At 44.5% G+C, this 26706-nt stretch overlaps 1 protein-coding gene across 5 annotated transcripts in view; it reads left to right on the top strand.

Annotated features, from left to right (window-relative positions):
* KLHL8 (kelch like family member 8) overlaps positions 1–26706 on the top strand; it is a 60031-nt gene that overhangs the window by 11195 nt on the left and 22130 nt on the right. For 3 of the 5 annotated variants that reach the window (XM_077275843.1, XM_077275853.1, XM_077275837.1), the window contains 2 exons: positions 18875–19162; positions 19521–20069. In XM_077275843.1, coding sequence (XP_077131958.1) covers positions 18959–19162; positions 19521–20069 — 753 coding nt within the window. In that variant the 5' untranslated portion in view covers positions 18875–18958. Of the gene's footprint in view, positions 1–14100; positions 14216–18874; positions 19163–19520; positions 20070–26706 lie in introns of all 5 variants that reach the window. The other 2 variants (XM_077275839.1, XM_077275864.1) reach the window with 2 other exon arrangements.

Genomic DNA, 26706 nt, shown 5'->3' with positions numbered 1-26706 from the left:
TGTGTCGAGACACAGCCGTGTCTCTATTGTGTTCCACATCACCAACATGTTCTCCCACTCTTTTTTTAAATTTTCTAATGGTCTTGCCGATGTATTCCATGCCACATGTACAAAAAGCCCTATACACAACGCCCTTGGTACTGCAGTTAATGAACTGTTTAATTTCGTACGTCATCCCCGTTACATTGCTCACAAAAGATTTACTTGGAACTATGTACTGGCAGGCCGTACAATGGCCGCATCTATAGCACCCTACAACATCACTCTTCAGCCATGTGCCCACTTGGGGTGCAGTATAGTGACTATGCACAATCCTATCCTGTATTGAACGGGCTTTTCTGTAAGTAATGGTAGGAATATCTCCCAAGCGTGCAGCTATATCTGGATCCATTTGTAGGACTGACCAATGCCTCCTAAGGATGTCTCTGACCTGGGTTGCCCCATTGTCAAATGTGGTAATGTAACGGGCCACGGAATCATCTTGTCTCCTAGGTACAGGATTTAGTAGTTCACTACGGTCCCTACCCTTGGCCTCACGGTACGCTTTGCTGACGACACTGCGGGGATAGCCCCTAGCTAAAAACCTCTCTCTCAAGTCCTGGGATTGTATCTCAAAGGTGTCATTCTCTGAGCAATTCCTGCGAATCCGAAGATATTGCCCTTTTGGGATTCCCCTTTTAAGGTGCACAGGATGATGACTGTTCCAGTGCAAGAGGGAGTTTGTAGCTGTGGGCTTTCTAAATGTAGATGTAACAAGTTCACCATTATCACCCTTTGTAATCAAGATATCCAAAAAGGGTAAAGTACAAGAATCAATGACTGAGGTGAAATGTAGACCAATATCATTGTGATTCAAAGACTCAACAAACGCCGTGAAGTCACTTCTGGTACCCCGCCAGACGATGAGGATGTCGTCTATATACCGTGTCCAAATTTCCGAGACACGGTATATAGTCGAATCACTTGCCCCACCGTCTTCACCTGAGATGACTGTCTCCTCCCACCAGCCGAGGAAGAGGTTTGCGTAGGCTGGGGCGCAAGGGCTGCCCATGGCCGTCCCCCTCAGCTGGTGGTAGGTTCTACAGTTGAAAACAAAGTAATTGTGTGTCAGACAAAATTGAAGAAGCCTTAATACAAAGAGATTGTGTTGTTGAAATTGCTGTCCCCTTGTACTGAGAAAATAGCGCACTGCCTCCAAACCCTTGTCATGGGGGATGGAGGAATAGAGTGCCTCAACATCAATGCTGGCAAGCAAAGAATCAGGCCTAATTGTTAGGCCCTCCAATCTTCGAAGTAGGTCCGGGGTGTCCTTTACAAAAGACTGTAATGCCGAGACAAAAGGAGCCAAAATGCGGTCCAAATATATGCCTGCATTCTGGCAAAGACTGCCTACCCCTGATACTATGGGCCTGCCCTTAAGAGGGTTCAGGCCCTTGTGTATCTTGGGCAGGCTATAGAAAGTGGCAGTGACTGGACATTTAGGATAGATGAAATCAAATTCAGTTTTACTAATTACACCTTCGGCAAGGCCCTCCTGCAAAATTACCAGCAGTTCATCCCGATAATCACTAGTGGGATTGTATGAGAGGATCTCATATGTGTCACGGTCTGCCAAGATTGTTTCACAGATTTTGAGATATTGTTTAGTCCCAAGTTGTGGACTGTCCTTGTAAGGGCAGGAGTTCGGGGATTGAGATTATTATTAGCCCCACAGGGATTGACAGGGAATTGTCTCCTGAAGTCGTGCGACAAAACGGACTTGTCAGAGAAGCACTACTGGGGCCTTGGCTATCTTATCCTCGACAACTATTGGTGAGATTGTTCCACAATTTTTTATTCTCCCAATTATTTGTACCCCTCCTTTATCATTTTCAGCACATGATTGACTGCTAATATTAATGCAACCAGGGTATCTGCTTATTTGTTGAGTACTTTACAAGTACCATTGGTTTATGCTGATTTTTGTCTCTAAACCTGGTCCCTTGGTTTAAAAACACTGGAGCACTGGACATTGCCAGTGTTCTGACGTTTATCCATTAGTGCTTATCTTTGTAAGGTACACAACTTTGAATATATCTAGTGGTACCTTTTTATTGACACATTTTTGGTGACATTTATATATTTTTTAACTATATATATATATTTATTAAAAGTTATGTTTTAATTCCTGCCTCAGCTATGTATCCTAAATTTTGGTAGGATCATGTGATATATCACGTTAGATTAATTATTGCTGTTTTTGTATATTTTCCAAAAGGATATGGCAGGTTTTCTATCTGTTGGTCTTAACACAGATACTTGGCTATCAGAGGTAAAAGAGGTTTTCTCAGAACAGGCTTTCACACAGAAAAAGTATCTTCCATCATTTAATACAGCCTTCAAGGAGCTCCAGCAAACCTATAGGGACCAGATCACCTCTTGGTGGGAGGTCCAGAGCCTGGAGAGCTACCTGAAGGCTAAGATTGTTCCACGTGGCCTAAGAATCAACTTATCAGCCGGCAGTAGACATAAAAATTCCACATTTACACAGAAGTGGGAAAGGGAAGCTACGGAGAGTTCCTTACGATTTATGCAATTGCTTTTGGAGGAGGAGAGGTCCACACTTGCTGCCCTAAACGAGAAATTAAGAGAACATATAGAGACCACAAAAAAATTTTCAACTGAAACGGATTTTGCCATCAAGGAGACTAAACTCCAGACACATATTGAACGTTTCCAATACCACCTAAAAGAGAGGAAGCATCGTCAATATTTGAGGGATATCCAGGATTTTAAAGATAATAAAGCATACCTGGTATTGGCCCCCAGGGCCGCCCCCCCCCCCCGATCGAGAGGTTGAATTGTCTTCCACTGATACAGACTTTTCTGAGTCTGAGAATAGAGGTAGAACCTTTAGAGGAAGAAACCGAGGGAGGGGTAGGGGCCGGGGCGCACGGGGATCTTCGGATAGAACAGAGGGCACACATAGTGGAGGTTTTTTAGACCAGGCATATCCCTTGCGAAATCGACAAACTCAAGCAAGGAAGTAACTTTGTCTAGCAATCACACCATTGCCCAATCTGATTCCCAAATTCAGATTATTAACCTATCCGATAGACATATTGACCAGTGGGAAATGTCAATTCTTAGTAAGGGTCTTTCTTTTGTCCCGAGTACGGACTTTGATCTCTTTAGGGCAGTAAAAGATCTGAACCTCTTCCTGCGCAAATTGCGATGGAATAAATTTTTTCAAAAACAAGATTCTCGTACCTGTCTGGATTTGGGAATTCCAGTTGACATGTTACCAGAGGTGAGATTGTTAAATAGCATCGGAGAAGTTGCGCCTAATTCTATGGGCCTAGGTCCATTCACGGAGCTGAAAGATAAGAGCACGAGGATGCCGCCCAATACAGGCGACCTCTCGGCTATTGATATCTTCTCTAACCTGGTTACCTCTGAGTTAATGGAATTGTCCCATAGCCACATACAGTCTAACTATAACTGTTCAAGACAGGAAATAGAGGCTATTAAACGGCTGGAAAAAGATGCCAGCATAGTGGTTAAGCCCTCCGATAAGGGGGGCAATATTGTTATTCTTGGGACTAAACAATATCTCAAAATCTGTGAAACAATCTTGGCAGACCGTGACACATATGAGATCCTCTCATACAATCCCACTAGTGATTATCGGGATGAACTGCTGGTAATTTTGCAGGAGGGCCTTGCCGAAGGTGTAATTAGTAAAACTGAATTTGATTTCATCTATCCTAAATGTCCAGTCACTGCCACTTTCTATAGCCTGCCCAAGATACACAAGGGCCTGAACCCTCTTAAGGGCAGGCCCATAGTATCAGGGGTAGGCAGTCTTTGCCAGAATGCAGGCATATATTTGGACCGCATTTTGGCTCCTTTTGTCTCGGCATTACAGTCTTTTGTAAAGGACACCCCGGACCTACTTCGAAGATTGGAGGGCCTAACAATTAGGCCTGATTCTTTGCTTGCCAGCATTGATGTTGAGGCACTCTATTCCTCCATCCCCCATGACAAGGGTTTGGAGGCAGTGCGCTATTTTCTCAGTACAAGGGGACAGCAATTTCAACAACACAATCTCTTTGTATTAAGGCTTCTTCAATTTTGTCTGACACACAATTACTTTGTTTTCAACTGTAGAACCTACCACCAGCTGAGGGGGACGGCCATGGGCAGCCCTTGCGCCCCAGCCTACGCAAACCTCTTCCTCGGCTGGTGGGAGGAGACAGTCATCTCAGGTGAAGACGGTGGGGCAAGTGATTCGACTATATACCGTGTCTCGGAAATTTGGACACGGTATATAGACGACATCCTCATCGTCTGGCGGGGTACCAGAAGTGACTTCACGGCGTTTGTTGAGTCTTTGAATCACAATGATATTGGTCTACATTTCACCTCAGTCATTGATTCTTGTACTTTACCCTTTTTGGATATCTTGATTACAAAGGGTGATAATGGTGAACTTGTTACATCTACATTTAGAAAGCCCACAGCTACAAACTCCCTCTTGCACTGGAACAGTCATCATCCTGTGCACCTTAAAAGGGGAATCCCAAAAGGGCAATATCTTCGGATTCGCAGGAATTGCTCAGAGAATGACACCTTTGAGATACAATCCCAGGACTTGAGAGAGAGGTTTTTAGCTAGGGGCTATCCCCGCAGTGTCGTCAGCAAAGCGTACCGTGAGGCCAAGGGTAGGGACCGTAGTGAACTACTAAATCCTGTACCTAGGAGACAAGATGATTCCGTGGCCCGTTACATTACCACATTTGACAATGGGGCAACCCAGGTCAGAGACATCCTTAGGAGGCATTGGTCAGTCCTACAAATGGATCCAGATATAGCTGCACGCTTGGGAGATATTCCTACCATTACTTACAGAAAAGCCCGTTCAATACAGGATAGGATTGTGCATAGTCACTATACTGCACCCCAAGTGGGCACATGGCTGAAGAGTGATGTTGTAGGGTGCTATAGATGCGGCCATTGTACGGCCTGCCAGTACATAGTTCCAAGTAAATCTTTTGTGAGCAATGTAACGGGGATGACGTACGAAATTAAACAGTTCATTAACTGCAGTACCAAGGGCGTTGTGTATAGGGCTTTTTGTACATGTGGCATGGAATACATCGGCAAGACCATTAGAAAATTTAAAAAAAGAGTGGGAGAACATGTTGGTGATGTGGAACACAATAGAGACACGGCTGTGTCTCGACACATCAACCATATGCATAATGGACAAGTAAAGAATTTGCGTTTTGTGGCTATAGAAAGGGTCTCTGCACCTATGAGAGGGGGCAACTGGGACCAGTTGCTCCTTCAAAAGGAGGCTAAGTGGATCTTCTATCTGAACACTGTAGCGCCTCGGGGTCTTAATGACCAAATCAACTACGGATGCTATATTTGAAGTTCTGATTAAACCTAACTATGGATGGCCTAGTTCTGTGTTACACATTTTGGTGTACCTTTCCATAAATCCTTCCCTTTTGTCACCTTTTTGGTTTTTTTCTTTGCATTTTTGTTAACTGATATCAAACAGTGCCCCCCCCCCCCCCCCCCCCCTTTCCCCTTTTTTAGGGTATTGTATATAGGGGGCATTTATTTATTATTTATTCATTTATTGGGTCCAGAGTAATATGTACTTTTCATTAATTCATATAAAGCATTCCTATACAATATTGAGTTACTCAATGGTTGAGCTTTATTTAAATGGTTACCTTTCCATATAGAGCATCCTTATATAACACCTCGCTTTTTGGGTGATGTTATTTGGTCAATTGTATGTGGTTTTACAACTTCATTGATGATGTCCAGCTAATTGTATGGAGTTAATATCACGCACATGAGCATTTCTATATAACACCTATTTTGGTTATTTGTGCATTGCTGTTTCTTTTGGGCAGTTTTTTTCTTATCAAGATATCTGTCCCAATAATTTGTTCACTAATGTGATTTATTTAGCACATATATTGTTTTATCAGGTGTACACATTAATTGTATCTATATGCTCCCATAAGCTATATGCACTTCATTGTATAAGACCCCTTACATAATTGCATGGTACTCCTCCTTATGTGGCCACCACTGTGTAATCGCTCCTTTTTTGCTGCGGTGATAATTATATCGGATTTTTACCTGGTTTGCCCATCGTAAATTTTCCACCAACTAGGCGTCTAGTTGCCATGGCTATAACAACATCCGGTGATTACCGGATGGGGCTCTGTACCGTGCAGTGGTAGTCCTTGTTAGTATGTGTATTTACCAGTACCGATTGCCCACTGGCAATTTAAGCCGGTTATAATGATTCATTCTAATTATACTATGTCACTGCATTCCGCTAATGCATTGCCGTTTGGGTACGTTCCGGTAGCGGTGTTTTGTTTTGTTTTGTCACCTTGGCAACGATGATACTCACCTCCGGAAGTCTTCCTTACTTACTCGCTCATACCGGCAATTTAGTTAGCGTACTGTGGCAACAGCTAGCGCACCATGGTAACAGTCACTTCCGGTGACTGCGGGTCACTTGCTTATATCGGCAATTCATTTTGCATGTTTACTAAATGAACTGTCACACCCGAATTTATACCAGGTATGTTCGCTTAGATGGGAATGTTGTTATCATTGCCGATCTCTCTATTTAGTATTTTTTGCTAGCGCACTGTGGAAACAGCGCACCATGGTAACAGTCACTTCCGGTGACTGTGGGAAATGATCTTCTGAATGTAAACATGGACCCTGATGGCGTGCTCAAGTAAGAAAAAGGGCATCGGTTGGACAATATGCGTTTTGGTTGGGATATACTCTGGAATTGCTCGCTTTATGAATTAATTTTCAGTGCTTTTTAAGCAGTATTGCACATTATTTCTGACCCATTAGACCGGCACATTGGTCACATGATCTTTACTCTATAGGAGATTGGTTATTTTCAGCCCCATTGCACACTATATAATCGTAAGGTAATGGTTCCTCCCACTCTCTGCAGTCCAGCATAGAGGGTGGCAGCTCTGTCTTTAGCACTGAAGCACTTTATCTCCCAGCAAGCTAGTCCCCTGATGAACCTGCTTGCAAAGAAACGCGTTGGGACCTTCTAACAGGGAGAGTGCAGGGCTTGTTATATTGCAGGGATAGTTGTGGACTGTCCTTGTAAGGGCAGGAGTTCGGGGATTGAGATTATTATTAGCCCCACAGGGATTGACAGGGAATTGTCTCCTGAAGTCGTGCGACAAAACGGACTTGTCAGAGAAGCACTACTGGGGCCTTGGCTATCTTATCCTCGACAACTATTGGTGAGATTGTTCCACAATTTTTTATTCTCCCAATTATTTGTACCCCTCCTTTATCATTTTCAGCACATGATTGACTGCTAATATTAATGCAACCAGGGTATCTGCTTATTTGTTGAGTACTTTACAAGTACCATTGGTTTATGCTGATTTTTGTCTCTAAACCTGGTCCCTTGGTTTAAAAACACTGGAGCACTGGACATTGCCAGTGTTCTGACGTTTATCCATTAGTGCTTATCTTTGTAAGGTACACAACTTTGAATATATCTAGTGGTACCTTTTTATTGACACATTTTTGGTGACATTTATATATTTTTTTAACTATATATATTTATTAAAAGTTATGTTTTAATTCCTGCCTCAGCTATGTATCCTAAATTTTGGTAGGATCATGTGATATATCACGTTAGATTAATTATTGCTGTTTTTGTACCTGCTCACAGTGCCAAAACCACTGGTAAATGGTTTACTGACCATGGTATTACTGTGCTCAATTGGCCTGCCAACTCTCCTGACCTGAACCCCATAGAGAATCTGTGGGATATTGTGAAGAGAAAGTTGAGAGACGCAAGACCCAACACTCTGGATGAGCTTAAGGCCGCTATTGAAGCATCCTGGGCCTCCATAACATCTCAGCAGTGTCACAGGCTGATTGCCTCCATGCCACGCCGCATTGAAGCAGTCATTTCTGCCAAAGGATTCCCGACCAAGTATTGAGTGCATAACTGAACATTATTATTTGATTGTTTTTTTGTTTGTTATTAAAAAACACTTTTATTTGATTGGACGGGTGAAATATGCTAATTTATTGAGACAGGTTTTTTGGGTTATCAGGAGTTGTATGCCAAAATCATCAGTATTAAAACAATAAAAGACCTGACAAATTTCAGTTGGTGGATAATGAATCTATAATATATGAAAGTTTAATTGTAATCATTACATTATGGTAAATAATGAAATTTAACACTATATGCTAATTTTGAGAAGGACCTGTACAAGCTATTAATTGATTGCTTTTTTTCTCTTTTTGCTATTGCAGCAGATGCTCAGCTTTGACATATAGCACACACAAACATATCGCATACACATTGTGCTGGTCATTACTGTAGCAGATGTATAGCTGTGATGCACAGCATCCATAGGCTACATTGGATGTTATTGTGGCGGAGGCTCAGCTGTGATGCACAGCATACATGGGCTGCATTGGGTGATATTGTAGCGGATGCTCAGCTGTGATACAGTGTGCATTGGCTGCAATAGATGATATTGTAACGGATGCTCAGCTGTGAAATATAACATACACAGATTGTACTAGATGTTACTGTAGTATATGCTCAGCTGTGATACACCGCACAAATGGACCGCAGTGGATGTCATTGTACCAGATGCTCAGCCGTGACATATCACATTCAGGTTGTATTGGATATTATTGTGGCAGATGCTTAGCTGTTATCCACAACACACAGGCTAATCCACAGAGTTGTTATATTGAGTCAGTAGGGATATCTCTCACAAACTTATTTTGTGTGGATAAGGAGGCGATAATCTGAGTAGGCGTCGTAATTTCTGGTAGGCTGTCTCGCATTTGATTTTGTAATGAATGTAAAACAATCATGTCAAGCAACAGGTGTACATGGTCTTACTTAACCCCTTCATGACCCAGCCTATTTTGACCTTAAAGGGCCACTGTCACCCCCTCCAGCCGTTATAAACTAAAAGAGCCACCTTGTGCAGCAGTAATGCTGCAGTCTAACAAGGTGGCTCTTTTAGTTTGATTCATTTATTACCTCAATAAAGCGTTTTAAAAATTGGCCACACATACCAGATATTATACCTGGAGGCGGTCCGAAGCGTCCTGTATGAATCCCCCAACGGCCGTCACTCTTCTCTTCAGGGCCGATGGTCCCCGCCCCCTTCGCGTTGTTGCTTCTTAAAGGGAACCTGTCACCACGTTTTTGGAAGATGGGATAAAAATAGCGTTAAATAGGGGCAGAGGTGGGCATTACATTAGTGTGTTTGTTATGCGTTTATTACCCACCTAAGTTGCCGAAATACCTTTGCAAAGTCTCCGTTTTCGCCTGTCAATCAGGCTGGTCTGGTCAAAAGGGCGTCTTGTCTTCCCCCAGATTTTGCGTAGTTTTCCGTTGGTGGCGTAGTGGTGTGCGCATGCCCAAAGTCCTGAATCCTCTGCCAGGGGATTTAAAAGAGCGCGCTGTTCGTTTTCATTGGTGATCGGTGGGCGCGGCCATGTTCCTTTGGCCGCGCGTGCGCAGAAGCGGCGCTCTGCTGGCCGCGGCTTCAGGAAAATGGCCGCGGGATATCGCGGCGGCCATTTTCCTGAAGCCGCGGCCAGCAGAGCGCCGCTTCTGCGCACGCGCGGCCAAAGGAAGATGGCCGCGCCCACCGATCACCAATGAAAACGAACAGCGCGCTCTTTTAAATCCCCTGGCAGAGGATTCAGGACCTTGGGCATGCGCACACCACTACGCCACCAACGGAAAACTACGCAAAATCTGGGGGAAGACAACGCCCTTTTGACCAGACCAGCCTGATTGACAGGCGAAAACGGAGACTTTGCAAAGGTATTTCGGCAACTTAGGTGGGTAATAAACGCATAACAAACACACTAATGTAACGCCCACCTCTGCCCCTATTTAACGCTATTTTTATCCCATCTTCCAAAAACGTGGTGACAGGTTCCCTTTAAATCCGGCGCCTGCGCTGTGCGTGCCTGCCTGGGGCCTGCGCAGTGTTCCTTGTCAGTCACATCTCAGATGCCGGGTGCCTGACTGCGCCCTGTTACTGAATCCCCGCCCCGCACTGTTATTCATTATGCACAGTGCGGGGCTGGGGTTCCTGGGAAGGCGGGGAGCGTCAGATGGGAGAGCGTCCGAGATGGGGGAGCACCTGAACAGCGCAGTGCGCATGCCCAGGAATGCCAGCCCCGCACTGTGCATAATGAATAACACAGTGCGGGGCGGGGATTCAGTAACAGAGCGGCCGCACTGCCCGCACAGGCGCAGTCAGGCACCCGGCATCTGAGATGTGACTGACAAAGAACACTGCGCAGGCCCTAGGCAGGTACGCACAGCGCAGGTGCCGGATTTCAGTCGATAACAGCGCTCAGGGGGCGGGGACCATCGGCCCTGAAGAGATGAGTGACGGCAGTTGGGGGATTCATACAGGACGCTTCGGACCGCCTCCAGGTACAATATCTGGTATGTGTGGCCAATTTTTAAAACGCTTTATTGAGGTAATAAATGAATCAAAAACCAAAAGAGCCACCTTGTTAGACTGCAGCATTACTGCTGCACAAGGTGGCTCTTTTAGTTTATAACGGCTGGAGGGGGGTGACAGTGGCCCTTTAATGACCTTGCCGTTTTTTGCAATTCTGACCAGTGTCCCTTTATGAGGTAATAACTCAGGAACACTTCAACGGATCCTAGCGGTTCTGAGATTTTTTTTTCGTGACATATTGGGCTTCATGTTAGTGATATATTTAGGTCGATAATTTTTGCGTTTATTTGTGAAAAAAATGCAAATTTGGCTAAAATTTAGAAAATTTTGAAATTTTCACATTTTGAATTTTTATTCTGTTAAACCAGAGAGTTATGTGACACAAAATAGTTAATAAATAACATTTCCCACATGTCTACTTTACGTCTGCACAATTTTGTAAACAAAATTTTTTTTTTGCTAGGAAGTTATAAGGGTTAAAATTTGACCAGCAATTTCTCATTTTTACAACAAAATTTACAAAACCATTTTTTTTAGGGACCACCTCACATTTGAAGTCAGTTTGAGGGGTCTATATGGCTGAAAATACCCAAAAGTGACACCATTCTAAAAACTGCACCCCTCAAGGTACTCAAAACCACATTCAAGAAGTTTATTAACCCTTCAGGGGCTTCACATCAGCAGAAGCAACATGGAAGGAAAAAATGAACATTTAACTTTTTAGTCACAAAAATGATCTTTTAGCAACAATTCTTTTATTTTCCCAAGGGTAAAAAGAGAAACTGGACAACAAAAGTTATTGCACAATTTGTCCTGAGTACGCCGATACCCCATATGTGGGGGGGAACCACTGTTTGGGCGCACGACAGGGCTCGGAAGGGAAGGAGTGCCATTTGACTTTTTGAATGAAAAATTGGCTCCAATCTTTAGCGGACACCATGTCGCGTTTGGGGAGCCCCTGTGTGCCTAAACATTGGAACTCCCCCACAACTGACCCCATTTTGGAAACTAGACCCCCCAAGGAGCTCATCTAGATGCATAGTGAGCACTTTGAACCCCCAGGTGCTTCACAAATTGATCCGTAAAAATGAAAAAGTACTTTCTTTTCACAAAAAAATTCTTTTATCCTCAATTTTTTCATTTTCACATGGGCAACAGGATAAAATGGATCCTAAAATGTGTTGGGCAATTGCTCCTGACTACACTGATACCTCACATGTTGGGGTAAACCACTGTTTGGGCACGCGGCAGGGCTCGGAAGGGAAGGAGCGCCATTTGACTCTTTGAATGAAAAATTGGCTCCAATCGTTAGCAGACACCATGTCGCGTTTGGAGAGCCCCTGTGTGCCTAAACATTGGAGCTCCCCCACATGTGACCCCATTTTGGAAACTAGACCTCCCATGGAACTAATCTAGATGTGCGGTGACCACTTTAAACCCCCAAGTGCTTCACAGAAGTTTATAACGCAGAGCTGTGAAAATAAAAAATAATTTCTTTCCTCAAATTATTTAGCCCACAGTTTTTTATTTTCACAAGAGTAACAGGAGAAATTGGACCCCAAAAGTTGTTGTCCAGTTTATTCTGAGTACGCTGATACCCCATATGTGGGGGGAACCACTGTTTGGGCACACGTCGGGGCTCGGAAGGGAAGTGGTGACGTTTTGGAATGCAGACTCTGATGGAATGGTCTGCGGGCGTCACGTTGCGTTTGCAGAGCCCCTGATGTGCCTAAACAGTAGAAACCCCCCACAATTGACCCTCTTTTGGAAACTAGACCCCCCAAGGAACTTATCTAGATATGTGGTGAGCACTTTGAACCCCCAAGTGCTTCACAGAAGTTTACAACGCAGAGCCGTGAAAATAAAAAAATATTTTTCTTTCCTCAAAAATGATGTTTTAGCAAGCAATTTTTTATTTTTGCAAGGGTAACAGGAGAAATTGGACCCCAATAATTGTTGCCCAGTTTGTCCTGAGTATGCTGTTACCCCATATGTGGGGGTAAACCACTGATTGGGCGCATGTTGGGGCTCGGAAGGGAGGGAGCACCATTTGACTTTTTGAACGCAAGATTGGCTGGAATCAATGGTGGCACCATGTTGCGTTTGGAGATCCCTGATGTGCCTAAACAGTGGAAACCCCTCAATTCTAACTTCAACACTCACCCCAACACACCACTAACCCTAATCACAACCCTAACCCCAACACACCCCGAACCATAACCCTAACCACAGGCCTAATCTTAACCCTATTTCCAATCCTAGCCCTAATTCCAACCCTAACTCTAATTCCAGCCCTAACCCTAAGGCTATGTGCCCACGTTGCGGATTCATGTGATTTTTCTGCACCATTTTTGAAAAATCCGCAGGTAAAAGGCACTGCGTTTTACCTGCGGATTTCCAGTGTTTTTTGTGTGGATTTCAGCTGCGGATTCCTATTGAAGAACAGGTGTAAAACGCTGCTTGAATCCGCACAAAGAATTGACATGCTGCGGAAAATACAACACAGCGTTTCCGTGTGGTATTTTCCGCACCATGGGCACAGCGGATTTGGTTATCCATAGGTTTACATGGTACTGTATACCTGATGGAAAACTGCTGCGGATCCGCAGCCAACTCCGCACCGTGTGCACATAGCCTAATTCTAACCCTAACCCTAACCCTAGCCCTAACCCTAGTGCAGAAAAAAACTATATATATATATTTTCTTTATTTTATTATTGTCCCTACCTATGGGGGTGATAAACGGGGGGTTCATTTACTATTTTTTTTATTTTGATCATTGTGACAAGTTTATTACAGTGATCAAAATATACCTGGAACGAATCTGCCGGTCGGCAGATTCGGCGGGCGCACTGCGCATGCGCCCGCCATTTTGCAAGATGGCGACACCCATGGAGAAGACAAACTGACTCCGGGAGGCTCGGTAAGTATGAGGGGGGGGGGGGGTGGATCGGAGGACGGGGGGGTGGATCGGAGCACGGGGGGAGCGGGCAGGAGAACGGGGGAGCGGACAGGCGGACGGAGGGGACTACGGGACAGATCGGAGGACTGGGGAGGCGATCGGTGGCTGGGGGGGGGGCACATCAGGGTTTCCAGCCATGGCCGATAATATTGCAGCATCGGCCATGGCTGGATTGTAATATTTCACCACTTTTTATAGGTGAAATATTACGAATTGCTCTGATTGGCTGTTGAAAGTGCAACAGCCAATCGGAGCGATCGTAGCCACGAGGGGGTGAAGTCACCCCCCCCCCCCGGGCTGTAGTACCACTCCCCCTGTCCCTGCAGATCGGGTGAAATTGGAGTTAACCCTTTCACCCGATCTGCAGGGACGCGATCATTCCATGACGCCACATAGGCGTCACAGGTCGGATTGGCACCGACTTTCATGATGCCTACGTGGCGTCACAGGTCGGGAAGGGGTTAATGGAATGGGTATATAAGGATGTTTTTTTTTTTTTTTTTTTGTATTCATATGCCTATGACTAAGAACTTTGTTCGAAACGCGTCAGGCGTTTAGGGGCTGCGTCCCCACATGATGGTTTTTTTTTTTTTTTTCTCTTGACATGAGAATAAAGTACTGAAGATTTTATGAAGAGACGCCTGGTGCTGGAACTTGGATGGTGGGAATGTCAGCAGAGAGAAAGTGGAGAATTGGTCAATAAAGGCAGTGGCTGGGCCCGGAGGTCAGTATATGACGGCCACTTGGAGGTTGGAGGGAGAGTACTTGCGGACAGAGTGGACTTCAAAAGAGGGGAGGGTAGAGGTGGGATTTGGGTTAAAGGTGCAGTTTGAAGAAAGGAGAAGAGCCACACCTCCACCATGTGTGTTGCCGGGGTGTGGGTGAAGTGGAGGCTGCCGTAACACAGTGCAGCAGGGGAGGTGGTGTCAGAGTGTTAACCATGTTTCTGTGAGACCGAGGAAGGCAAGCTTGTGAGAGAGAAAAAGGTTATGAATCACACAAAGCTTATTGCAGATTGAGCGGGCATTCCAGAGTGCTCAAGAGAGAGGGGGAGCAGGGGGGTGGGTGTCAGGGGCACGTGTTTTATGTTGGAAAGATTGCGGTAGTTTATATTAGATAGGGAGGGGTAGTAATGGGAGGTATGAGCTGTGGGGGTCCAGGGTTGGGAGATGTCGCCAGCAGTGAGGAGAAGCAGAGAAAGGGAGAGCAGGTGGGAGAAGGTGATTGGCCAGCTTGTTTTATTAGGACAGATTTGAGGTTGAGGAGCAGGTCAGCAGACGAGGACAGGTGGGTAGGTAAGAGGGAAGGGGAGATGATTATTTGGTTAGAGGGTGCTGGGGTTTGTAGATAGCAAAGGAAATGGAGGATTAGTGGAGCAAACACTGTAATGGCATATGTAAACATGGTGAAGGAGTATGATGGGTTAATACAAAAGCTAGATCCAAGTAATAAGAAGTGCTTACTCAGCAGACATACCCAAAAGAGACAGATACATAGTGTGGGGTCCTGACTCCTGCCGTGACTAACTGCTGTTGAAATAACTGCACTTCATGATACTTTGCTGCCAGGAGACGCATGCCCCCCTAGAATGCTACTAAATTTATAGGACTAAGTAGAGGGATTGTGGGACTTTATTTGGGATAAATTAACAATTGGCCAACACACCAGGGGAGGTTGCATGATCAAAGGCACTGGGCCTGGCTACATCCATATGCTGTAACACCTTGCACCAGACAACATTTCCTGTGACCCCCAACATGGATATACAGCAGTAAGTATTGAATGCAATGCAACAAATGAATTTAGCAAACATTCAGCAGGCACTGTTATATACCATTAAAGGAAATGTTGCAGGGTGATAGGCAGCAGATGACATGGTATAAAGAACCATTTTTCTACCAACTTGGGTGCTGTGATATACATTTTTGTATCTTGCAAGTTTGGCGTTCTCTCACATTGCGTTTTGTCACCCGTTTGGTGGCCCCGTCGGGGCTTATGTCTGAACTCCCCCACCACCCCGCAAAATGGGATTTGGATGTATGTGCTGACAGGGCCATAGACTGTAATAGTGCCGGCAGAGCGAACGTGTGCATACTCCTACTGGAGGCAGACACCCTGATGCACCATTATAGTATATGGCCTCATCTGCGTGTAAGTCCAAATGCTGTCTTGTGGTGGAGGGGTTCAGATGTAAGCCCCACTGAGCTGATGCTGGAACCCAATTAGAAAGCACCCCAAGCCTGACCATGGAAAGGCACCATGTACGTGAATAATGGCCTTCTGAATGAGGCCAGACCATAATGCTACTAGTATGCATCTTCTGCTCTGGAGAGCTCGTGTCGTCTGTGCTGTACTTTGATCCTGGTGTTCTCCATTGTAGAATAGATAGATTTTTTTTTTTTTCTTGTGTTCCCTACAACAGTATATGCATTGGACATACTCCAGCCATTACTGATAGCTCTCCTATCTCTTTTAGAGGCCTATGAGTTCTTTACACTAATAACCACTTGTAAAATTCGGTGCAGATATGGGATACACTCACAGCCTTGTATCATTGACCATGACATGCTATGTGCGGCAGCCATGGTATGTCATGAGTATGTGATTAGCATCGCTTATTATTGAGGGTAATTGTTTAGTCACTAAGTGGGAGGCACAAAGTTCACATTCACACGTCAATACCCGGCTTCTTACTACGGGTTTCCATAGTTACTGGATAATTGTTCTCGTGCTATCATTTCAATAGCAAGAAGTTGGCAAGCAAGTTTTTCCTGTCTACTGCAATTAGCCCGCTAGTGTTGGTGCTCTGCAATGCCTACTGCTGGACAAGTGACACTTTGTATAGTGAAATGTACATGTGGAAGAAGCACTTGGCTTCATGTTGGCTCTTCTCACGCTCCTTTCACTTCAGCATCGGGTGGTGAGAGGTGATGTCTGGTTGTAGGACTTGTGCATGTGCTCCTGTCCTATGAATCGGATGTGTGCTCCATAGTTGCTAACCAGGCGAGTGGCCATTGTTGTGATATTGATGGCATCTCGCATCCTGTTGCAGAAGTGTAGTGCTGGATAACTCCTTCAGGGTGGTCTTAAAGTTAAGATGGATGTAAGTAGAACACTGGTTTCCCAATAACTATCCCCCTCATATAGAGGGTTGGACGGTATACAGACACCTGTCTATTATGTTTGGCCAACTTAATGGTTTTCCGCTTCTGAGCTAACCTCTATTAATGTTGGGGGAGGAGGGGGTTGTACCATTAATCAATCAGCGCTGCACCTTAGGAATAACCTTAGCTGGCCTCCTGGGACCAACATCCACCTAAATAGTGCCTGCAGTGCTCACGCTTCCAAGGGGAATAGACTGGTTGACATGGTCAATCCAGTTGCCAAATATTGATCCCAGGACAAATTGCGCCTGATTTGGTGAACCGTGCTGAGGAGTAGTGTCTCTTGTATAATCTAGTAGTGTATGTGTGTTAACACCATAATATTATTTATTTTTATATAGTGATAACATATTCCGCAGCGCTTTTGCACACATTATCGCTGTCTCTGATGGGGCTCACAATCTAAATTCCCTATCAGTGTTTCTTAGGAGTGTGGGAGGAAACTGGAGTACCTGGAGGAAACCCACCAAACACTGGGAGAACATACAAACTCCTTGCAGATGTTGTCTTTGGTGGGATTAGAACCCAGGAGCCCAGCTCTGCAAGGCTGCAGTGCTAACCACTGAGCCCGATGTCTTCTGATCTATTGTTGTTCAATAATGCCAGTATTCACACCGTTCCCTGAATTAAAGCTGACTATTATTTAGGTGCTGCTGGAAATAAGAATCCATATAAGATCTGGACCATTGGTGACCTTTTTGAATGATCCATGCTCTAAACAATACTGTCAAATATTCAGATGTACAGTACAGACCAAAAGTTTGGACACACCTTCTCATTTAAACATTTTTCTGTATTTTCATGACCATGAAAATTGTACATTCACACTGAAGGCATCAAAACTATGAATTAACACATGTGGAATTACATAACAAAGTGTGAAACAACTGAAATTATGTCTTATATTCTAGGTTCTTCAAAGTAGCCACCTTTTGCTTTCATGACTGCTTTGCACACTCTTGGCATTCTCTTGATGAGCTTCAAGAGGTAGTCGCCGGGAATGGTTTTCACTTCACAGTGCTCTCTCAGGTTTAATAAGTGGAATTTCTTGCCTTATAAATGGGTCTGGCACCATCAGTTGTGTTGTGCAGAAGTCTGGTGGATACACAGCTGATAGTCCTACTGAATAGACTGTTAACTGCTTTTTTCTTGCTATAATATAAATTCTAAGTAAAGAAAAACGAGTGGCCATCATTACTTTAAGAAATGAAGGTCAGTCAGTCCCAAAAATTGGGAAAACTTTGAAAGTATCCTCAAGTGCAGTGGCAAAAACCATCAAGCGCTACAAAGAAACTGGCTCACATGAGGACCGCCCTATCAAAGGAAGACCAAGAGTCACCTCTGCTTCTGACGATAAATGTATCTGTTTCACCAGTCTCAGAAATCGCAGGTTAGCAGCAGCTCAGGTTAGAGACCAGGTCAATGCCACACAGAGTTCTAGCAGCAGACACATCTCTACAACAACTGTTATGAGGAGACTTTGTGCAGCATGGTAAAATAGCTGCTAGAAAACCACTGCTAAGGACAGGCAACAAGCAGAAGAGACTTGTTTGGGCTAAAGAACACAAGGAATGGACATTAGACCAGTGGAAATCTGTGCTTTGGTCTGATGAGTCCAAATTTGAGATCTTTGGTTCCAACCACTGTGTCTTTGTGCGACACAGAAAAGGTGAACGGATGGACTCTACATGCCTGGTTCCCACCGTGAAGCATGGAGGAAGAGGTGTGATGGTGTGGGGGTGCTTTGCTGGTGACACTGTTGGGGATTTATTCAAAATTGAAGGCATACTGAATCAGCATGGCTACCACAGCATCTTGCAGCAGCATGCTATTCCATCCGGTTTGCGTTTAGTTGGACCATAATTTATTTTTCAACAGGACAATGAAGATTGTTGGAAGACCATTCCCAATGACTACCTCTTGAAGCTCATCAAGAGAATGCCAAGAGTGTGCAAAGCAGTCATTCATCAAAGCAAGATGAAGAACCTAGAATAAAAGACATATTTTCAGTTGTTTCACACTTTTTTGTTAAGTATATAATTCCACATGTGTTAATTCATAGTTTTGATGCCTTCAGTGTGAATGTACAATTTTCATAGTCATGAAAATACAGAAAAATCTTTAAATGAGAAGGTGTGTCCAAACTTTTGGTCTGTACTGTATGTATGAAATTACTGAACTTAAAGGTATATAATTTTTTTTTTTTATTCTATTCACAGATCAAGATGGCTTTTTTTTTTTTTTTTTTGGCCATATCCATTGATATGAAGGATTTGTGATTTGCCAAGCTTTCTACGCTTCTGATGGCATCAGAATCCATGCTCCCTGGACAACCAAAGCAACCACAGACAAAGGGGAAAAGGAAGCTCCACCAGGACAAGTCCTTCACGAGTGACAGTGAGGGAGATGGCCCCTTTGTCTTTGAAGCTGATGAGGCTTGGAAGGAGTTTCACAGCTCACTTCTCCATTTCTATGAAGTGGGAGAGCTATGTGACATCACACTTAAGGTACTGTTTTAGGATGTCTTTGTCATACCTGAGCTTACCTTACTTTAGCTTTCTGGACAGAGACCTTGAGTTTAGATATGACATTCCTGCTCAATGAACTGGTAAACCTGTAATAAAACTTGTCCTAACTTTAATTTGAAGATGATGGAAGCTGCTGCATTTTAAACACTTGAGCAATTATTGACTTAACACCATAAGAACCTGATGAGAGAATCGGTACATGCTAAATTCTGTCATGTGTTTTGTTTTTTTTCCCCTCCAATTACTTTGATCCTGAGTTGAGCAGAGTCAGTTTTTACTTACAGCAGAAATAGACTTCCCAACTTTTACATGTGTGGTTTTCTTTTCTTTTAATTAGGTTGGTTGTAAGCTGATCCCATGCCACAAACTTGTGTTGGCTTGCGTGATACCATATTTTCGTGCCATGTTCCTGTCTGATATGGCAGAAGCTAAACAGACTCTCATTGAGATCCGTGACTTTGATGGTGACGCCATTGAAGACTTGGTAAGGTTTGCCTATTCATCACAAGTCACCCTGACTGTTGACAACGTTCAGCCTCTCCTGTACGCCGCCTGTATCCTTCAGGTGGAACTTGTTGCCAAGGCTTGTTGTGAATATATGAAGTTACATTTTCACCCCTCTAACTGCCTGGCTGTCCGGGCTTTTGCCGAAAGCCACAATCGTGTGGACTTGATGGACATGGCGGATCGCTATGCTTGTGACCATTTCACTGAAGTGGTAGACTGTGAGGATTTTGTCAGTATGTCCCCTCAGCACCTCTACAAGTTACTGTCTTCTGGAGATCTAAACATTGAGGATGAGCAGCAAGTCTACAATGCAGCTGTAAAGTGGCTCCGAGCTAATCCTCAGCACCATGAAGTGTGGTTGAATGAGCTAATGTCTCAGGTAACGCTTTTAATAGACTTGTGTTGCATTTGTGGTCATTGTGTATTAAAAAAAAATCAGTTTAATCTTTGAGCTTTAAAGGTGTTGATATTGATGACCTATATCAGTTAGGATCTGACATAGCACCAGCCAATCAGTTGTTAGCAGTGTGAGATAGCGCTTACTACTTGTGTTGGGGGACACTTTCTTAGCAACTGGATTCAGTCACACAGGCACGTTTTTCTCACAAAATCAGCCCATCCGGTTTATTTTATGCAGCATAAACCGGGTCATGCACAGTTCACTATAAACTACATAGAACACAATAGGCACCAACAGGTTATATTAAGTTTAAACAGAAATGTCCATAAACATAATAGTGCTACTCACAGGGTTCCTCCACCAGGATAGGAAATCCCATAGGAAGCATATAGGGGGTGTGTAAGTCTTACACTAATCCAATGGGATACAAAAAGTATCAGACACACCACTCAAGAGATGATATAAAAGAGTGACAATTTTTATTGAAAATACACATATACTAAAGCAATTAATAAAAGCAAAAATAACAAAAAAACAGTAAGAGGAAGGATAATACCCGAGTAAAGTGCACGAAGACATGAGGTAGATAATAATATTGCAGGCTATGGGGATGAAATAAATATCTATAATACACTAACTCCATAGTAAACTGCATAAGAGGTGGCCATCTTAGCCAGAGTATAAAGTGCCAATGCAAAAGAAAGCTAGTATAGTTGTGTATACATACCCATGGAATCCGCCTGTCTATCCTCAGCCTCACAAAAGAGCCCCGACGCGCGTTTCGCATTTTCTGCTTTATCAAGGGGAGAGAAATTGTGCATGTCCTGTCTTCACTACAAGCTCCAATTTATAATGCATATTGATTACTGCACCTGCTAGCGTTGTCACGCATGGCACCGCCGCCTCCGGTTCCTGAACATTGCTGTTTCCGGCACTCATAATCGGCGTGCGGGGAGGAAATCCTCCATGACGTCATGTCCGCACAGCCGATGGTAAAGAGGCCTTCAACAACATGGTGGTTCCCGGGCGCGATGCGCATGCGCGTCACCATTTTGTTAGAGTCACCTTTCAGGCAGATAGAATAACTAGCCGATCATGCAGGCATAACAGCCCGAACCCCAGCGATAAGGACCGCATCATATAAAGAAAGGAAAAAAGGTAACACCACCACCATATGGAGAAACATTATTACGGTATATAAATATTTTGGAAAACATCCCATATCAAAAACATCATATCAAAAATAATGAGAGTACACATATGACAGGAGAACAGTGTTATCATATCATCGCAAAGAACAAAACATATAGATGTTCAAAAAAAGTCCTCATTTCAACTCTCCATGTCCCCAGATCATGATTTATGCGTATTTCTCAGATTAAAAGATGCAGTAGTGTTCTCTTCCAATGCAGAACATTGATTAACACGAATATCATGGTGTTATGAAGTAGCAGATGCTCCAGGCCAGAATATTTATTACTGGACACATTTCCAAACTTAATACTAAAACAAAAAAACATAAAAAAGAAAAAACAATGATTAAAGACAAGAACACAAAGATTTAAAAAGCAGAGATCTATAAAAATGGAGCGAAGCTAAGTTTCTCATTAAGCCCTACAGGGGACATAGTACCGAGTTCCACAGTCCACCTTGTTTCCGTTTGTGCTAATAACTGTTTCAAGTTGCCCCCTCTGATCCCCCCCCCCCCCCCCCATGAATCCTATCAATGCCTTTAACCTTAAGGCCTCGGGGGTCGGAGTTATGATGTAATAAAAAATGTTTGGGCAACGTATTTAGCATAGACACATCCTCCACCTCTTTCGCAGCCAAGATGTCCCTCACATGTTCTCTTACTCTAATGCGCAGTTCCCTAGTTGTTAAACCAATATAGATTTTAGAACAGGGACACTGCGCAAAGTATACAACGTATGAGGTAGTGCAGGATATATAATGAACAATATTGTATTCATGCGTCCCCGCGGCATTTTTGAAGGTCTTGGCCCTTACAATATTAGATTACATGCCATGCAATTCCCACACGGGAAACAGCCCCATTTCTGCTTGGAGTTACCAAAAAAACTCTTGTGTGGAGCCACATAGTGACTTCTCACCAATTGATCCTTGAGATTTTTGTTCCTTCTTGCAGTGATAAGAGGTCTTGTAGAAATTTCTTTATTTAGTATGGGGTCGGTTTGAAGAACAGGCCAATGTCTATTCAGAATCTGACGCATGGTGTCCCACTGACAGTTAAATGTTGATATAAATCTGACTTGGGTATCACCTTTGTCAGTCTGCACGCCAGACCCGCATAGCAATTGCTGACGTGGGGTATATTTAGCACGGTGATAACCGTGCTTGATGTATCTCTGGCTATATCCTCTTTCTGAAAAACGATTTTTTTAGATCCTTGGCCTGTTCTTCAAACCTATCCACCGTGGAGCATGTACGTTTTGCTCTAAGGAATTGGCCAATGGGGATGGCTTTAATAGTTGAATGAGCATGTCCTGAGGAGGCATGAAGAAAGGAATTAACAGATGTTTCTTTCCTGAAGATGTCAGTGTGCACAGACCCCCAGTCATCAACTGACAAAGCAATGTCTAAGAAATCAATCTTGCGTTCATGCCATTTATAAGAAAGCCTAATATTATAGGCATTGTTATTCAAAAATGACATGAACTTCTCCAGTTCCGGGACCGGTCCCTGCCAAATAATGAGAAGATCATCAATATAACGAAACCAGCACTGCACATGGTCGGCGGCGCATGCCCCGTCCACACCAAATACCTCCCTCTCCCTCTTTTGTGAGGCTGAGGATAGACAGGCGGATTCCATGGGTATGTATACACAACTATACTAGCTTTCTTTTGCATTGACACTTTATACTCTGGCTAAAATGGCCACCTCTTATGCAGTTTACTATGGAGTTAGTGTATTATAGATATTTATTTCATCCCCATAGCCTGCAATATTATCTACCTCATGTCTTCGGTCTTTGTGCACTTTACTCGGGTATTATCCTTCCTCTTACTGTTTTTTTGTTATTTTTGCTTTTATTAATTGCTTTAGTATATGTGTATTTTCAATAAAAATTGTCACTCTTTTATATCATCTCTTGAGTGGTGTGTCTGATACTTTTTGTATCCCATTGGATTAGGTTATATTAAGTTGCGGCTTTAACTAAGATATTTCAGATACGGCTTTTAACTCACAGCTCAGACACTACACCCGCCAGCCCTCCTTGTCAAGTTCCCGGGGGTGTCCGTACGCAGTATCAATGTCTCTAGTCATATAGCGCACACGACATTGGTTCGCAGTCTCTCCTTCCTATGTGCTCTTCAGGAAGTCCTACTCCCAGGACTTCCAATGCAGGCCACTCAGTGCGCTATTCAGGACGTCCGTCCCCACCTGGGACCGTCCAATACACAAGTCTCTAAGTACGCTGTTCAGGGATCCGATCCTACTCTCAGGTTCTCCCAACACACCAGTCTTCAGATACACTGCCTCACAGTGCGCTATTCAGGGATCCAGTCCGCACACAGGGCCTCCCAACACACAAGCCGTCCAGGATCTCACACTCCCCATTGCCGAGAACATTCAGGTCCATACACGGGAACCATGTGACCCACGCCCTGGTCACATTATTCAGTTGTAACCACTCCCATAGATGGGTGCTGTGTGTGGCTAGTTCGACCCGCCCAGCTCTCATAACTAGCCCTGTAAGCTTCCCTTCACAATTATACAAATACTTGTGGGACTACAGGTCCCATAACCACAACATATCTTCAGGCTTACAGCGCAGACTCCCCCTGCGACACATATCGGCCATTTATAACTCTGCCCGTTACTGTTTCACCATTATAACCACAGATATGCCTCCATGCATATCCCGAGGAGCATATACAGCGCCCCTTAGCTGTAACAGGGGTCACTGCATCACAGCAGGTTCCAGTTGTGTACAGAGCCATATTACATATCCGCAAACTTGTTTGGTAAAACATTTTGGCCCAAACGTTGCACATCCGGGTTTGTGTTTGGATTCACAAGCGTTTTCCGAAAAGTCATCCAAAGTTCAGTAAATAAGAATCCACTAAAGACTTTCAGACATCAGTGTTTCCGGTAGCAGCACTGGCCACAAAATGTCCTGCACACTGACATTCCTGTGTCATCAGTGTGCCGCGTATCGGCGCCTGGTAATCAGTGTTGCTGTTCTGTGGCGCCGGGTGCTGAAAATGGCTCTCATCACTGTTATGGGACAGTGAGAGTTGTATTCAACTGTTACCAGTGAGAGCAGGCGGTCGCTGGGAGTATTCATCCACCACCTGCGCTATAAATACTAAAAAAAAAAAAAAAAAAAACTGGTTCCCCTACATTTTTGATAACCAAGCAGGCAAAGCTGACGGCTGCAGCCCTCAGCTGTTGGCAATGCTGGTTATCAAGAATAGAGGGGTCTCCATGCTGTAAGTAAAGAAAAATAAAAAAAAAATAGTGGGATCCCCACCCTATATTTTTGGCAACCAACAAAGCTAAAGCAAACAGCTGGGGGCTGGTATTCTTTGGCTGGTAAGGAGCCATAGATTGGACCCCCTCTAAGCCTAAAAATAGGCTGCTCCCACCCCAGAAAATGTGCATTGATGGTTGTATTGTCTGGTGACATCAAGCCCACGGCTTAGTAATGAAGAGGAGTCTTTAGGACTCCTATCCATTACTAATACTATAGTTATAGTGTAAATAAACACCCATGAAGAAAAGTCCTTCTTAATTGAAAGAATGACTCGCTAAATGAATCTAAATTAAACCATATTTGCATCATCACCCATTCCACTGAATCATAGAATGCATAATAGTACATACAGGCAATGATATCCAACAAATACCAAGAATTTAACTTAACCCCCCAAAAAAGGAAAAAACAACCCCTCCCTCCCATCCCCACCATGTGCTATCTGAACTCTCTCACTCAATGACTATGGTATTGGAACTCGATTATGAAGTGTCTCAAGTAAGTACTATGAGGTGTGTTCAAATTTGTTTCCACAGTCTATCTTTAGTGTTGTCTGGTAATGTGGGAATGAACAACGCCCATCTTTCAAAGAATTTCCCGGTCAATTTTCTTTCTTTGTCAGTGTGTCCAGCCAATCCATTTAAAAAAAAACCCCATAATTTTGGATTGAATAAGTGTTAGTGGTGGTGGCACTGGGTGATGGAGGATACTCTTCCTCGTAGCTGAGGCCCAAACAATTAGTGATGATCTAAACTAGCTAGCTATATTTTGATGACTATCTGCCAGGATGTAGGAAACCTCCCACTGTGGTGTTAATGGAAAAGTAATGCAATACGTGTTTTCCCTTCCCCCATGACGGCACACCTGAGAGAGGGGATCCGCCCAGCCAGGACAGGAAACCCTACTGAAAATAAAAGGGCGGTACCTCTGTCGCTTCAGTTGGGTTTCCTGTCCTGACAGGGACCCTCGTGCTGAACACGGCGGTGATTCCACTCACCCAGGTCCCGTCCCGGCGTGGAAGAGCAGGCGGCGCCTGTGTGTCGGTGTTCGGGAGCCTGGAAGCGCCGTCCGCAGGTCCCCCGGGGTCTCTGCGTCCGAGCGGGCGTTGGTGCAGCACGGTCGGACCCAGCTCCTTCCGTGGCTGCCACGCCGCCCTCCTCCCTCTGCCGGCATCCAGGTGCGGCGGCCGCTTCCGGGTCGCCCGTCTGACGTCACGCGCAAGGCACGCTGGGAATGGGCGTGCCCGCGTGACGTCGGGGGCGGGCGCCGGATCCAAGATGGCGGCGCCCATGAAGAAACGCCGGCCGGTGGAAAAAGGACTCCGGCGGCGCGGCAGAGGAGGGGAGGGGCCACCATTGGGCACCGGAGGAGGCGGGGAGTGCAGTGGTCCCCCATAAATGGGTGTCTGACCACAGAAGACGCTCTCATGTCCAAAAACTTCAGCATGGAAGTGGGACAATCAGAGCAGCAGCCGCCGCCATCACAGCAGCAGCAGCGTCAGGAGCTCTCGTCAGATGCCTTGCCGAGCCACCAGCACCAGAGCAGTCGCTCAAGTGGTAGGAGCAGCAGCCGTCCTGTCCGGCAAGACTCTTCAGCGTCCAGAAGGGACACTGCACGTGCATCTGTCCAGCCTCCAAAACCGGTACCCTTGACTGACGGCGGTGGTGAGTGATCTTCGTGAATGTCACCCTTATGGTAACAGGGTCCATTTTTTCTGTTTGATCACTAGGGCCCGAGGAAATCTAGCGGCAAAACAAAGAATTCGGATTCGGAGGCCTCTCAGAAACAGGAGAGTCAAAAATCATCCCGTTCTCCCTCTACCTCCTCCGCCTTTATCCAGTCCTCAGATTCCTCCTCAGATACTGATACAGGGGGTCGCCCGTGTTTCCCAACTGAGGATGTAGAAAAGTTAGTCAAAGCAGTCAGAACTGCAATGGGACTTAAAGAGGAAAAGACACCTAGGTCACTTGAGGATGTCATGTTTGGCGGTTTAGAGGAAAAAAGAAAACGGACATTTCCGGTCAATGCAAAAATTAAAGCATTGATCGTAAAAGAATGGAAAAAACCCGAAAAAATGGGTACCTTACCTTCATCTAAAAGGAGATATCCTTTTGA

The sequence above is a fragment of the Ranitomeya variabilis genome, chromosome 1, assembly GCF_051348905.1.
Source record: "Ranitomeya variabilis isolate aRanVar5 chromosome 1, aRanVar5.hap1, whole genome shotgun sequence".
NCBI classification, from domain to species: Eukaryota; Metazoa; Chordata; class Amphibia; order Anura; family Dendrobatidae; genus Ranitomeya; species Ranitomeya variabilis.
Note: the sequence above shows the minus strand (reverse complement) of the source record. Positions and strands in the feature narration are given on the sequence as shown.